At 43.2% G+C, this 14,534-nt stretch overlaps 1 protein-coding gene across 1 annotated transcript in view; it reads left to right on the top strand.

Moving 5' to 3' along the window:
- MYO16 (myosin XVI) overlaps positions 1-14,534 on the top strand; it is a gene marked incomplete at both ends in the record, with an annotated part of 485,888 nt that overhangs the window by 406,104 nt on the left and 65,250 nt on the right. The window contains 2 exons of the mRNA XM_079722050.1: positions 3,057-3,303; positions 5,198-5,469. Coding sequence (XP_079578176.1) covers positions 3,057-3,303; positions 5,198-5,469 — 519 coding nt within the window. The remainder of the gene's footprint in view (positions 1-3,056; positions 3,304-5,197; positions 5,470-14,534) is intronic.

The following is a 14,534-nucleotide window of genomic DNA, read 5'->3' as shown; positions in this document are numbered from 1 at the left end:
ACAGTTGGGGACCCTGACAAGTGAGCCTCTCCCCGTAGAGCCTCCCTGCATTCAGCTCCTGGCAGCGTCGGCCTCCCAGGCCACTGTGTGCTCCAAACTCCAGACCATGTGGCAGGTTCTCTGGCTGGTCCCCTGAGGCCACTTTCACCAGCCTGGTGCTCAGGGACGGTGGGGGGAGCCCCGGGTGAGGGAGGCTCTATGCAATCCTCGCTTCTCTCTGGGTTAGGGTAATCTGGCCTTCTCTGTCCCTCATCAGTGTAGGGAAGGGCTGGGCTCACAAGTCTCCATTTGACCATTGCCTTTGCAATTCCCTTCTGTGTGGTCAGTCCAGGCATGCCCTGGGAGCTGGTTAGAAATGCAGAGTCTCAGGCCCTGCCCCAGAACTCCTGAATCAGAATCTGCATTTGCAGCCTCAGGCTGAAAGTGGGATGGGGAGAGCCCCTTTCACAAGACCAGCGCTCTACCCCCTGGGCTGTGGAACCAACCGAGAATTCCATTTAATACCACGTTTATACATACATGGAGCGGGGTGTCGCTTTCTCCTGGGAATTTTCCTACATGTAATTAGAAGGCTGCGTACTCTGTCTTCCATCAGGGGTGCCCGCTAGTAATGTCTCCTCTGGTTGGTTACAAATGTTAAGTCGCTGTGCCCTATGGACCTGAAACAGAAGAAATTAGCAGAACTGTAGTTCTTTCTTTACCTCTAATGATAAAAATTGAGAATGGTTTTTAAAAAATGGATACAAACCACAATTTCCTATTGCATAAATGAAATAATGGCTGTAAAAGCATGTTTTTAAAATTACAGGCTCTTAAATGCAAAGCATTAATTATTGATTTTTATTTTTACATCTCTTAGAACCATTGCTTCAGTCCTTTTTGCTAGTATGAAATTCACTCAGAATTTATATCATCTGGAGTCATTTCCAGTTTTTTAAGAGTTCTCATTTTTTCTTTGTAAATATTGGGTGGCAGAAAGCTGTAGTTACACCTCAGTCTTAAATTTAATCATTTCAATTTCAAATTATTCCCAGCAGAAGTTTCCCTCTGACTGTATACCTTCATTTTATCCTGCATGAAATTGTCAGAAAGAGACAAGTATTAATTATCTATTTGTGCCAAATTTATTTGTATTAATTGTCTCTTAGTAAAGGTACCATGTTTTAGCAAATAGTATAATTTTTTTTTTTTAATTTTCAAAGATTGCTAGTGCAAAATGTGAGAAAACAGGGTCTGGACACAGGACAGTGGATTCCCAGGTCTATGTGGATCCAATGAATAGTCCTGCTGTAGTTGGAGGTCAGAAGTCTGGCTTGTCCACATTAATCTTCCCTTTATTCCAATAGATTAAACATCTTAAATATACCCTCCCATTGTCAATGTCTAGATTTTTTTTAATGTAACAGGAATGAGCGAATGAACAGAGAGCAGACCTTCTGCTTCTCTCTCTCACTGTGCCTGTCACATGGCTAAAATTTCTACATTTTATTCCGCATTTTTGATTCCTGGGAGTCTGATTGTACCTTTAGCTGTTTAATTTTTTTTCTCTTTTAGATTAGTTCAGCATGACTGTTTTTACAGTTATCTTAATACACTGCATTCCAAAGTAACTAAACACTTAGTACTGCCATCTGAGAAAAACCCTTGAGCATTTTAGACGTCTGCATATTATTTGCCTCTGAAGCCCTAATTGTGGAAAGTTGTGTTCGCCTTTCCATCTTCTAATCGAGTAAAGGCATCTAAGTGAATATCCTAAACATATATAGATAACCACACATTTATTCTCCTATAGCCAGGAAATATTTTAAAGCAGTTAATATTTGATAGGATGATCCCCCTTACAGAGGAGAATAAAGTGTCTTTGTTACCCACATTGGTTTTCCCTACAATTATAGCGCTTCCTATAATCCAAACAACTCCTTCTAATCACAGGAACTTAGAATGAGAAGGGACGCATCCCAGCATCAGATCAGAATTGCTCCCCTCATCTGTCAGAGCATCCCTGAGCGGGGGCCATCCTGTTTCTTGAACTTGCCTGGGTACTGGGAGCTGACTCTCTCCCATGAGACGCCTGATCTGTTTACAACCTGTGCTCATTGTTACAAGGTCATATCCTCATATTGATCCCAGATGTGCTTCCCTACACCTCCCCTGTTGTGACCCCCTCTCTGGAGAGCTACAGATTGCATCTACGTGGCTGCAAGGTAGAGTCTGGCCTCATAAGGGCAGAGATTTGAATCCCCGCTCTACCGTTCATTGGTTGTGTTTACCTGGAGGAATTTTCTCAGCCTCACTGAGCTTCTCTTTCTTTGGGCACAAAATGGAGATCCTGGTACATTAATGACCATCGAGTTTGGGCACTGAAAGATGGGTTGGAGCGCCTAGCACGTGTCAGTGCCTTTACACGGTGGGCGTGACCTTTATTTTCAAGCCTTACATTTGTTACTGACACATAAGTGATTTCAAAGTGTGTTCATCCACCTGTTCCCCCAATTCTTACACGTTTTTCTAGCCCTGCTTCCCCTGAAAGCAGAAGGATGACCCATATTTCTACACAGTCTCTTCCCAGAGCCTTAAATGCAGTGTTAGCTTTTCTAGGAGTTAAGTCACAATCCTGTTAACAATACGTGCATGGTTTTCAAAGATTACATCCGTAAGCCTCAGACGTTTCTGTTATAATCTGATATAAAAGAATGTGATTGGTGCATCCCCAACACGGTCTGATGAGAGCCACACCCAGAATTCTCTGGGGTTTGGACTTAGTTCCTTCCATCAGTGTTCAGCCTGTGTTCCCCCAAGAAGGAGGGAAGCTTTATTAGAATACTACCTGCACGATCTCACTCAGGGCGAGGATTTTTGCCTCCGCTGTTAACATTACTGAATGTAGATGTCTTTTTTAATATAAGATGAGAATGTTTTAGTAAAGTCCTAGACTGGGTTAAATACATTTTATTTTAGAGCTGCTCCAACATAATTTATTTGGACTTGTTGACGGACATCTGGGTTTTTTGCTTTCGCTCCTCCCGTTGACCCATCATTGTGCTCTTTTCCTGAAGCTATCAGAGGATTTTTAGCACGCCAGCACTTGCATCAGAAAAGGAGCATTAGGCTTCAAGAGGTCACATCCATCAACAGCTTCCTGCGGATTACAGAGGACCTGGGGCTTAGGACCTATGACGCACTGGTCATTCAGAACGCCTCGGACATCGCCCGTGAGAATGACCGGCTCCGGAATGTAATGAATGCTGCTTTCCACAAAGAGAAGTTGGAGGCCAGGAACAAGCAAGAGGAAGGAACCAAAAGGTAAAGGCAGGTAGTGTGCAACTTCAGTGACCTACGCGATCGATCCTGGGGCGTCAAGAAAATGCCGATAGCCCTTAACGCAAAGTTTAATCACTTATGACCGTAGGGAGAGGAACAAGCACATATGCATGCGCAGTGCGTTATGTGAAACCTCCTGACATCTGAAAGGATGCTTTTCCTGGGCTTTCCTTTCACAAAATAGATGCTCTACATGTTACTTTAGGTCCCATGAAATAATTGCTTCACCTACCGTGCTTGCATCACTGACCATCTCAAGCACAAAGTTTTAAGGCATCTAATCTTTACGTCTTAGCAAAGATATATAGCTTGGTTCTTGACATCTTTATGCAAGTGTCACGTATATAAATAAGGCTGACTCCTAGAAACTTCTGAAAACCTGACCCCCAAAATGGAGAAGACACTCTAAAAACACAAGAGCAGTGAAATCAATGAATGGTTGCCTGTATTATATTTCCCTCAGGAAACTGTCACATCTTCTTTGCCAAAAAGGAAAGCTTTGGGGAAAGATTTTTATTTTAAAGTTCACGTTGGATGCTGAGCTTGAAATAGACATGTGAAGAAAACTAAGTCCGTCTCCACTTTACTACCCTTGTTTCTCTGTGACAGATGAGGACACCTGTGATTTACAATCCTCCCTGGGTCTTTCCATCCTAATTTGCTGTCAGGGAGATATTTGTTTTTCCATAGGAACTTAGTAATACCTAGTTGTTTCTCACCGAAAATGACCCCCCTTTGCCTTGACTGGGATGTCGAATGATTTTTTATTAAAGTGGAAGTGGTGGTGTGTCTCTCACTAATTAGCCTCAAATATCTCAGTGATTAAATACTGAAAAAATTCCCTTTGTACGAAAAACTGTAATTAAACATTACAGGGAAAACAAATTATCCACTGAGTGCCATGCTTTCATCTTCAGCTAGTTCATTTCCTATATGGGCGTCTGGCTCTGCCTGGCAGTAGATCCCAGCTCTGTTGGTGCCCTGCCACAAAAAGATATAATTATAAAAACAAATGCTCGGAGACTCCTGGTAAAATGAATGCATTGGCATCTCCCTGGCACATGATTACATTGACATGTGAAGCCAGAAGGAATTTTTTTTTAACCAGATAACTATTAATTTTTTCTGACTTCCAGAATAATATTTATTATTTTCTCTGCTGGAGCTAAACAGCCACCCCAATTTCTCAATTTCATTATGTATTCATTTGCCTGATATAAAATTAAGTGAAGAAGTATTTGTCTATTTATTTATTGAATACCAGCAGTTCACTTGGCATTGGGCAACCAGATGGAATAACAGAAGAAAAATAACAATTCCGCACATAATTAAATAATTGCTGATGGAATTTAAATGGCAAGGGAAAGAGAGAGAGAAAGAGAGAGAGAGACAGGGAAGATGAAAATCTTTGATCGTTTTAAGTAAAACATCTACTCTTTTGCAAGGGCAAACAGAGAACTCCCAGCATGTGATGCATCAGTAACTCTCTATTAAGATGGATTTCCCAGAAATTATCATTCAGATTGAAATTCTGGTTTTTTGATTTGCTTAATAATCAGGGTGTGAAAACTTCACTCAGCGAATGCCTGATAGCATTAAGACGTCTTGGGTTCCGGTGAGATTTTTGTCTAAAGTAATAATGATGAGTCTCGAATGTGCTTATTTATCATGAAGCAAGGGCTGGAAGGATGAAATGGCTTCCTCTGGATGCGCTGGCTACCAGAGCACTGCACGTATCCTCCAGCCTCGGCGGGAAGGCTGTTTACCAAAAAGCCGTGATTATGTCTGCTTGAGCCGGTTCATTGTTCCCATCTGAATAATGCATCTGGGTCTCTCTGGCGGGGCTGTTTGTGTTTGTTTCCCCACACACACCCAGAGCTGAAGACAAGGGTGGACCCAGGCGCCTCCACTGCAGCTCCGTCCCAGTCCCTATGGCGGTAGACAGCCTGATCCAGTCCCAGGCTGGCCCATCCACCCCGCCTCCTCCTCTGCACTCGGTGCTCAGCCTGGATGACAGCAGCGGCCTCCCATCACCACGGAAACAGCCTCCGCCCAAGCCAAAGAGGGACCCCACCACGCGGCTGAGCGCCTCCTATGAGGCCGTGAGCGCCTGCCTGTGGGCTGTCACCAAGGACGCCTCCAATGAAGGTTAGCCTCGGGGAAGGGAGACCCCGACCCCTGTTGGGTTACTGATACTTGACTTCCGGTCTTTGAGTGCGCCATGGCAGTACTTTGCCCTAATATATTTTTAGTAGAATTAAATCCATTGTTGGCTTGCCAGGGGCCCCCCTTTCTTTTTTAATTTTTATTTATTGATTTTTGGTTGTGTTGGGTCCTTGTGGCTGCACGCGGGCTTTCTCTAGTTGCGGCGAGCGGGGGGTACTCTTCATTGCGGTGCGCGGGCTTCTCATTGCGGTGGCTTCTCTTGTTGTGGAGCACGGGCTCTAGATGCGCGGGCTCAGTAGTTGTGGCTCACGGGCTCTAGAGTGCAGGCGCAGTAGTTGTGGCGTACAGGCTTAGCTGCTTCGCGGCATGTGGGATCTTCCTGGACCAGGGCTCGAACCTGTGTCCCCTGCGTCGGCAGGCAGATTCTTAACCACTGCGCCCCCAGGGAAGCCCACCAGGGGCCCTTTAATCGTTAAACATAAATAATATTAATTCAAATCTCTAAGCCTCTTAGGGAAAAGCTACTTATATATCATTTCCTTAACTCCTCTCCCGACTTCCACATTGAATGAGGAGCCTCAAACCAGAACAATTCAGAAAGTCGGTCGCTCGTCCATGTAAACTTTTGTGAATTAAAAAGCTAAAAAGATTCATCTGGCTTCCCTGTTATCATAACTTAATTAAAAGTTAAACCTGCTTTATCACCACACAGTAAAGTGAAATGATTCATGCAGAGGACAATCATGACTCAGCAAAATTCAGTGAGTGAAACTTTGGGGACTAGACAACAAAGGTTTCTGCATCGGTGGTCTAGACATATTTATGCAAAACCACAGTTTATTCTCAATTAATTCTCTCATAGATTAGTTCATGTGATATTATTGCTTAATTTTTAATTTTTAGAATTGTGAAAAGCAGAGGAAGTCCTTCTTTGCAGAACATTTACTAACCTCACAGATTTTACTTATCACCCATGAGTATGAGGCCCTATTCTAGGCCCAGGAAGGTACACAATAAATAAAACAAACAAAGTTATCTTCCCCCATGGGGTTGGCATTCTAGTGGGGAAGACAGATGGTAAACACAATAAACAAATAAATACACGGAATATTTTACTTTTTTTTTTGTTTTTTGTGGGGCCTCTCACTGTTATGGCCTCTCCCATTGCAGAGCACAGGCTCCAGACACACAGGCCCAGTGGCCATGGCTGACGGGCCCAGCCGCTCTGCAGCATGTGGGATCCTCCTGGACCGGGGCACGAACCCGTGCCCCCTGCATCGGCAGGCGGACTCTCAACCATTGCGCCACCAAGGAAGCCCTACATGGAATATTTTAGACGATCCTGGCTGCAGAGGGACATAGAGTAAGAGGTGGTGATGCAGGGTGAAATTCTAAATGAGATGACAGTGTGGGTTTCACTAGAAAGTATTACATGAACAGAGAAAAGAGCACAATTTCTTTGGTAAGTAAACGAGACAAAAATGCAAAAGCACAGCAAAGCCATAAGCTCATCTTTGTGAAGAGACAGCTGACACCAAGGAGACAGTGGGCAGACCAGGGGCCGGAGGCCTGAAGGAATGAGTCGACCCTAGTAATCTTCAAAGATGCTCTTCACTGGTTGCTTTAGAAACAGTAGATCTTCAGGAGAATTTTTTTTTAAATTGCTGTTGTCATGTATGAGTCATATTACAGTAATGCTTAGATGGTGATGTAGCAGAAATTCATTACTTTGGGGAGAAGAGGACAAGTGTGTGTTTTTAGCATCATGGTAACAAGGCAAATAAAAACATTAGAGAAACCATCTGGAGGAGAGTCTTCAGGCGGATGCAGACGTGAACATAGATGGAAAGCAAAGGCCCTCCAAAGAAACAAGCCGTTCTTCTGTTCTCCCCAGTGGATGACACAAACTAGAAGAGGCTTATAGTCTATGCAAGTCATAAATACTCTCCCTGAGAAGGTAGGCCAGGTCCCATTTCTACCATTATTACTTGTAGATTTCTGTAGTGGATTTACGGTGCAGATCTCTGTGTTGAAATAAGATTTGGGGGGCATATTGGGAAAGGTAGAGTAGCGTCTAAAAGGATAAGCCTAATGAGATGGGAAAATGTGAAATAAAGACTCAAGACAGCATCAGAAATTGAAAAAAAAACAATATGAAACAAGATTGAAAATTGCAATGTATATAAGATGGAGCCCCATCCAAATTTGAACACCACAGATAAACTCTATAAATTTGGATAAGCAGGCCTCAGAATAGCCTGTGAAGCCTAAAAATGCTTTTTGTTCGTGTGCATGTGAAAAGTCTACCTGCCCTGGAGTTGAGATTTTGGAGGAGTCGGGTGCCAGCTCGTCACATAGTTGAGAAAGGGGGTAAAATATTGAGGATAGAATTGAGTTCTCTCATCTGGACAGCAACAAAAAAGGTAAATTTAAAAAATTACTCAAGAGGGCTTCCCTGGTGGTGCAATGGTTGAGAGTCCGCCTGCCGATGCAGGGGACACAGGTTCGTGCCCCGGTCCGGGAAGATCCCACATGCCGCAGAGCGGCTGGGCCCGTGAGCCATGGCCGCTGGGCCTGTGCGTCTGGAGCCTGTGCTCCGCAACGGGAGAGGCCACAGCAGTGAGAGGCCCGCGTACCGCAAAAAAAACAAAAACAAAACAAAACAAAAAAAGAATTACTCAAGAACCACAGGAGATAAAAATATACATAAAAGCAAGTGACAGGAAAAAAAGATTAATGAAGAGGAAGCAAGAAAGACCCCAGGTGTAAAACTGAGATTCCCACTACCGCGAGGAATCACAAGGCTCTTAAGGCCATCTGTTTAAAATACATGATGTGGTATCATCAGACTTGCAAGACTTTTATATAAATTATAGGTTCTTGGAACCTAATTTCAGCTCACATGTGGCTCTAAGATGCTTTGGGTGTCTCCCAACTGAGGCCCACCCCGGGGGAACTCATGTTTTGGAGGCTTGTGACAGGGCCGGTCAATAAATCAGTTCCTTCTTTACTATCCACATTATCGGTTCTTTCTTACAACACATGATTCCTAATCCTGATGGCTTGACAGCCACCTCTGCATCTCCTGCAGCTAAAGGTGAATTCCTGTGTTCAGGAATGTACTTTAAATGGGTCTTTAAGGATAAGAAAATTAACCTGACTGATTGGATAGAGGAGGTGTGCTGGGGGATTTTGGTAGCCATAGGACTGAGGCTTAGTCATTCAGATAAGCAGTGCCTTGGATTTCTAATAAACTGTCCATCAGCAGTGGCTCTGGTCACCTTTACGCCATAATGACAGGAGCTGAAGGTGTCCAAAAAGTTGCCACTAACCACTTGTGGCTATTTAAGTTTAAAATAATTACAATTAAATAAAGTTTAAAATTCAGTTCCTCAGTCATTAGTGCCAAGGACTCAACAGCTGCAGGTGTGGAATTTCCCATCATCACAGAAAATTCTATCAGACAGCACTAATTATTTTTTAATTGGAGTATAGTTGATTTACAATTCTGTGTTAGTTTCAGGTGTACAGCAAAGTGAATCAGTTATACATATACATATATTCACTCTTTTTTAGATTCTTTTCCCATATAGGTCATTCTAGAACATTAAGTAGAGTTCCCTGTGCTATACAGTAGGTGCTTATTAGTTATCTATTTATATATAGTCGTGTATATATGTCAATTCCAATCTCCCAATTTATCCCTGCCCCCCCACCCCTTGGTAACTGTAAGTTTGATTTCTGCATCTGTAACTCTATTTCTGTTTTGTAGATAAGTTCATTTGTACCATTTTTTAGATTCCACATATACGTGATATCATATGATGTTTGTCTTTCTCTGCCTGACAATTCACTCAGTATGACAATCTCTAGGTCCATCCATGTTGCTGCAAATGGCATTATAGACAGCACTGATTTTAAATTCATGTTCTCACCACGGGAGCAATACTGAGTTTTTTACACCTGGTGATATGTCACACAATTATCCTTCTTCTGCGTAAGATGGGAAGGAAATCTGATCACTGCACGAAGTGCTCTGTGAACACTGTTCATAAGAATAAGACCACAAATCAAGTTCAAGATCTTTTCTTTTACAAATGAAGCTGCTAGTCAATTCAGAAGGCTATAGAGTGAAAAGAGATCTGTTTGGAGAATGAAGGCCAAGAGTCAACACCTTTTATGCCCAGTCCTGTTCTTATTAACACATGCCTTTCCTAGAGGTTTTCATCCAGTATACACGGTCATAGTGAAGAGAGGCCGGCCAGAGGGCTGGTTTTTCTTCTCTACCTTTGTGCCTGAAAAGCTGGAAGCAATTTTATGAGCCAGTAAATTTTAACACTCGTTTGCAAACTATTAACAAGCCAGAGCCAACTATTTGAAAGTATGATTTTTAAAAGTTTGGGGTTGCTTTTTGCAAACAGAGACTAGGAAAGGAAGAACAGGGCTGCGACTTCACTTCTTCTTTGCAGGGAAGCTCCCAGCTGAGAGCTTTTCTGAAGAACTGAGTATCTAAACCCAATGTGACGGCTTTCTCCCCAACACAGTGACACCTGGATGGTGAAATAGCACAGGACAGGTTTTTGGGGGGCAGCTCTAGGCGCCACCACTGAAACCCGGTGATGTGAGATGCATACCCAGCCTCCCTCAGACTCCAGCCACCCGCTCCTTAGAAATAACACCTGAGGAATCCGTATTTCTTAGAATTGCTGTACAACTCCCTTTGCGACAAAACACAGTTTATATGAATAGGTACGAGAATGGTTCAGCTGTGTGGCTTAATTTGGAAATAGCGTTACATTTCGTTCCCTTTTTTATTGCCTTGCTTATATTCTAGAATAGCACTTGACACCCAGTAAGCACTCAATAAATACTTATTGAACAAATAAATCAATATAATAGAAAAATATTTCTTTGTGCTGCTTTCATGAAAGCAGAATTAGCTTCGTATCAGTAAATCAAAATGAGCACAATTTGGCAAGTTTCAACATGCACCCTTGAGATGTGTCAGACTTGGTTTGTCAGCATTATTTTTAGCAGAATCCCCTTTATGATATTTTTTTCTATTACCTGAAAGTTGATGAAAATTAGGTCCTCTGTGAACGCTGCCCTGAGAATGTGTGACGGGGCATAACAGGAGAACATAATTATGCTTCACAACTTATGGCTCATTTGTCCATTGAACACATGTTAATTCAGTGTATTCCACGAGCCTGGCCCCTCCCCCAGGGCCTGAGAGACCAGTGGGCTAGGAAAATGGGCAAACAAATTATGAGAGAGGAAGAGTAACAGCAAGGGCACCAAAGAGCACAGAGCCAGAGGGGCTAACCCCCACTGGGACCTGTGGAAGGGGTCGAGAAGGGACCTATGGAAGGGACATTTAAGAGGCCTTACACACGTGGAGGGCGGTCAGCGGGGAAAGCTGGGCTGAGAGCAAAGGTAACAGACTCCTCCCTCAGAAAAATGACCTAGCAAGGTTGTCATCTATCACAGCTCAGTAGAAGCCCTTCTTGTCCAGTTTATAAGCTGGTTGTAAATCGATACTGACCTCACTCAAGTGTGCAACAGGCCCACCAGCCAGGGAACTGGCTTTATCCAGGCATCCTTCATGTCTGAGGTCCTGAGCAAGGCACACAGTTTGCTCTGAAACTGGGCAAAGTCACACTGGAAGAGTTGGAAAAAAGGATAACAACACACACAGATACAGGTATTTTCTTGATGAGCGATCTTCTCATTTCTTTTTTCTCATAGATTTAATATGTAGGCATCTTATTCTCAGTGAGAATGGGGCCAAATAACGTGTGTCTTGAGGCAAAGTCACCGACATGCCTTAGCAAAAAACTCAAAGGGAAAGTATTTTGTACAAGAAAATGTTTACCTCCTAACAGAATCTAAAAATGACACAAGTCCCTAGATCATTGCACAGTAACTCAGATAAGAGTCAAGTTTAAGAAAAAATGAGAGGGCTTGAGAATGTGGGATTTATCCCTTAAGTTACTGTTAGGACACTAAGACTTGCCCTTAAGGTGATCCGTAACCATGAAATGTCTCCCTGATCCCATCTCACTTTTACCCATAAATCCAGGGACTAAAATAATTGTTAAGAAAACTCTTAATATAAATTCACTCTTGACAGCCCTTAAATCCTTATTTGTAAATGAACAATTAGCAAGGACTTGTGTGGATACACACACACACACACACACACACGCAAAGGAATAACCATAAAACCAAATTAGACTCTTAATTCTCTAACTGTGGTATTCTAATTTCAGTTTATGAAGAATGAAGCTTTCCAGTTTCTGCCCCAGATATTCTAATTTGGTAGTTACAGAGAAGGACAGGAACTGTGCTCTTTACATCCTCAGTAAAGCACCCCAGGTGATCTGATATTGATGAACTGCAGACCACACCCTACAGAACCCTGTTCTATGACTCATGACTAATTTCTGGTTCTGTAGTAATAATATGATGTTGATGGTAGCAGCTGACACTTAACAATTGTTTATCATGTGACAAACACTATGCTAAGTATCTTCAATCTTTAGAACTACCTGATGGAGTGAGACTGTCACTGTGACCCCTCTGTAGATGAGGATGTTGAGTCAGGGGAACAGTGGTGTATCCTGTCCCAGGCTACACACCCAAGCAGTCAGATTCCAGAGGCCAGTCTCTCAACTGCCTCCTGATAACCCATGCTACTTTTATTTATCATCGTTTAATTCAAAAAAGCTTTTCTCTGCATCTACAGCAAACCTTGAGGGAATATCATATCAGCTATCTATTGTTGCTTACCAACTCCTCCAAAACTTGGATATTTAAATAAAATATGATTATTTTATTACTGTCTCAGGTTCTGGGTGTCAACTGGGCTCATCTGAGTGGCTGTCCCTCCAGGTCCTCCATGAAGCTGCATGTGGTGGCTGGAATCACCTAAAAGCTGGTCACTCGCATGCCTGGTGCCCATAGATGTCTAAGGACTGGGACTGCTTGGCCATCTCGGTGTCTAGGTGGTCTCTCCACCCAGTTTGTGCAGCCTGGACTTCTTACGTTGACAATCAGTGTGTCCCTGGTGCCTGCTCCAGGAAAGAGAACGCCGGGCGGTCACTCTCTTACCTTTGACAAGCAGCCTTGGAAGCCACACAGCATCACTTCCATCACTGCCACCAGATAGTCTCAAAGGCGCATCCAGGTTGAGGAAGGTGAAATAGACTCTAACTCTTGATAAGACTGGGAACACTATTGTGGCCAATTTTTGGAAAATACAGGCTGCCTCAATCCATCTTCTGGATAAAACAATTCACATCCCTCCCACTTGCAAGATGCACTCATCCCTCTCCCATGCTCCCCAGAGCCTTATCCCGTCATCACATCAGGCTCAGGTCCAAGCCCCAAATCCCATCCTCTAAATCAGGTCCAGGTATCCTGGCTGCTCAGGTAAGGCTCCTTAGGTGGGCAGGTCCTCCAGAACTGTCCCTAACTATCAAAGACAAGCTGCCTATTCTCCACACAACTAACATGTTGCTTGTGCCTTGGTTAGGGTTTAGTCCTGGTACCCGGAAATTATTTTTCATGGCCATTAGGTCCGTGCTACGGAATCTTGGTTCACCTTTGGATATTATTTCCTCGTCCACAAGAGGTGACATGTTTGGGGCTGGTCGTTTTCTCAGCCTGATTCCTGCTCATAAAATTTTGAAGCACCAGAGCCTCTTTATTTTGTATTGATCATATCTCTTTCAACGCAGCTGATACTATTCCTTTAAAAGCTTTGCAAGTTTCCTGTGAATCAATTTATAATCTACTCCTTTAGTCAAAAGCCACATCCACAAATCTCTTTGAGATAATCTCCTCTCTACTTTTTCTTTTCTGCAAGATTTCTGTGGGGCAATACTCTTGATATCCTTAGAAGTCCTGTGGTTTTGTTTCTTTGAAAAGGTCCAGTGAAGCACCACCTGAAATCTTTCTGAGGTCTTAATAAAGGGGTTCATAGTCATGACCTTGGCTTCAGCTTTATATCATGTTTTCCTGAAAATGCCCCAGATTCAATCTCTGCTTACAAGTTATTTCTTAACTTCAGAGTTATTTACTATCCTGATGGCCCAGTGATAAACTATTTTATTTTCAAACTCAGAAAGCCCAGGCTCCTTTATAGATAATAGTTTGTTCTTTCTTTAGCTTATCTCTTTACCCTCATTTTCCTGCAGGAAAGTAGAAGAATCCAGGAGGCTGCTTTTACACTCGGTCTAAAGATCTCCCTACCTAGATCATCCAGTTCCTTAAGTGTGTTGTCTGGTTTCCACAGTACTGCAGGTGACAGTGCTGCTAAACTTTCCACAAAGGTATAAAAAGGGTTATGTTTCCTTCAGCGTCCAGCATCTTTCTCACTTTCCTTTAAACATCACCAAGAGCTTTCTTGGGTGTCACGCTTCTGCTAACAGTCTCTTCAAGACTCCTCCTCCTTCCCTGGTGGTCCAGTGGCTAAGACTCCACGCTCCCAATGCAGGGGGCCCGGGTTCGATCCCTGGTCGGGGAACTGGATCCCACATGCCGCAACTAAGAAGTCCGCCTGCTACAACTAAACATGCCATGACGAAGATCCCGCCTGCCTCAACTAAGACCCGGCACAGCCAAAATAAGTAAATGAATAAATAAATAAATAAATATTAAAAAACAAAAAACAAACTCCTCCAATTTCCCAAGGCTATTGCCAGGCTTTTAAAGTTTGGGTTTTTTTGGTTTATAGCAGCACTCCACTTCCAGTACCAATATCTGTATTAGTTGTCTATTGCTATCTAACAAACGTCTCCAAAATTTAGTAGCTTAAAATGACAAAGGTTTTATCATCCTCTCTCTCTCTCTCCCTCTCCCTTCCTCTCTCTCTCTCTCTGTCTCCCTCTATCAGCGAAGCCCTTCTCATGCAAGCTCTCTCACAGCTGTGGTCAGACAGTGGCTGGCCCTGGGATGGTCCACAAGCTCAGTTCATTACATTTCTGGTGTCTGGGCTGGGGAGACCTGGACAACTGAGGGCTGGAGCAGATGGGGTCCTCTGG

Source organism: Hyperoodon ampullatus (genome assembly GCF_949752795.1).
Source record: "Hyperoodon ampullatus genome assembly, chromosome: 16".
Taxonomy (NCBI): Eukaryota; Metazoa; Chordata; class Mammalia; order Artiodactyla; family Ziphiidae; genus Hyperoodon; species Hyperoodon ampullatus.
The sequence above is the reverse complement of the archived record's forward strand: the minus strand, read 5'-3'. Positions and strand labels throughout refer to the sequence as shown.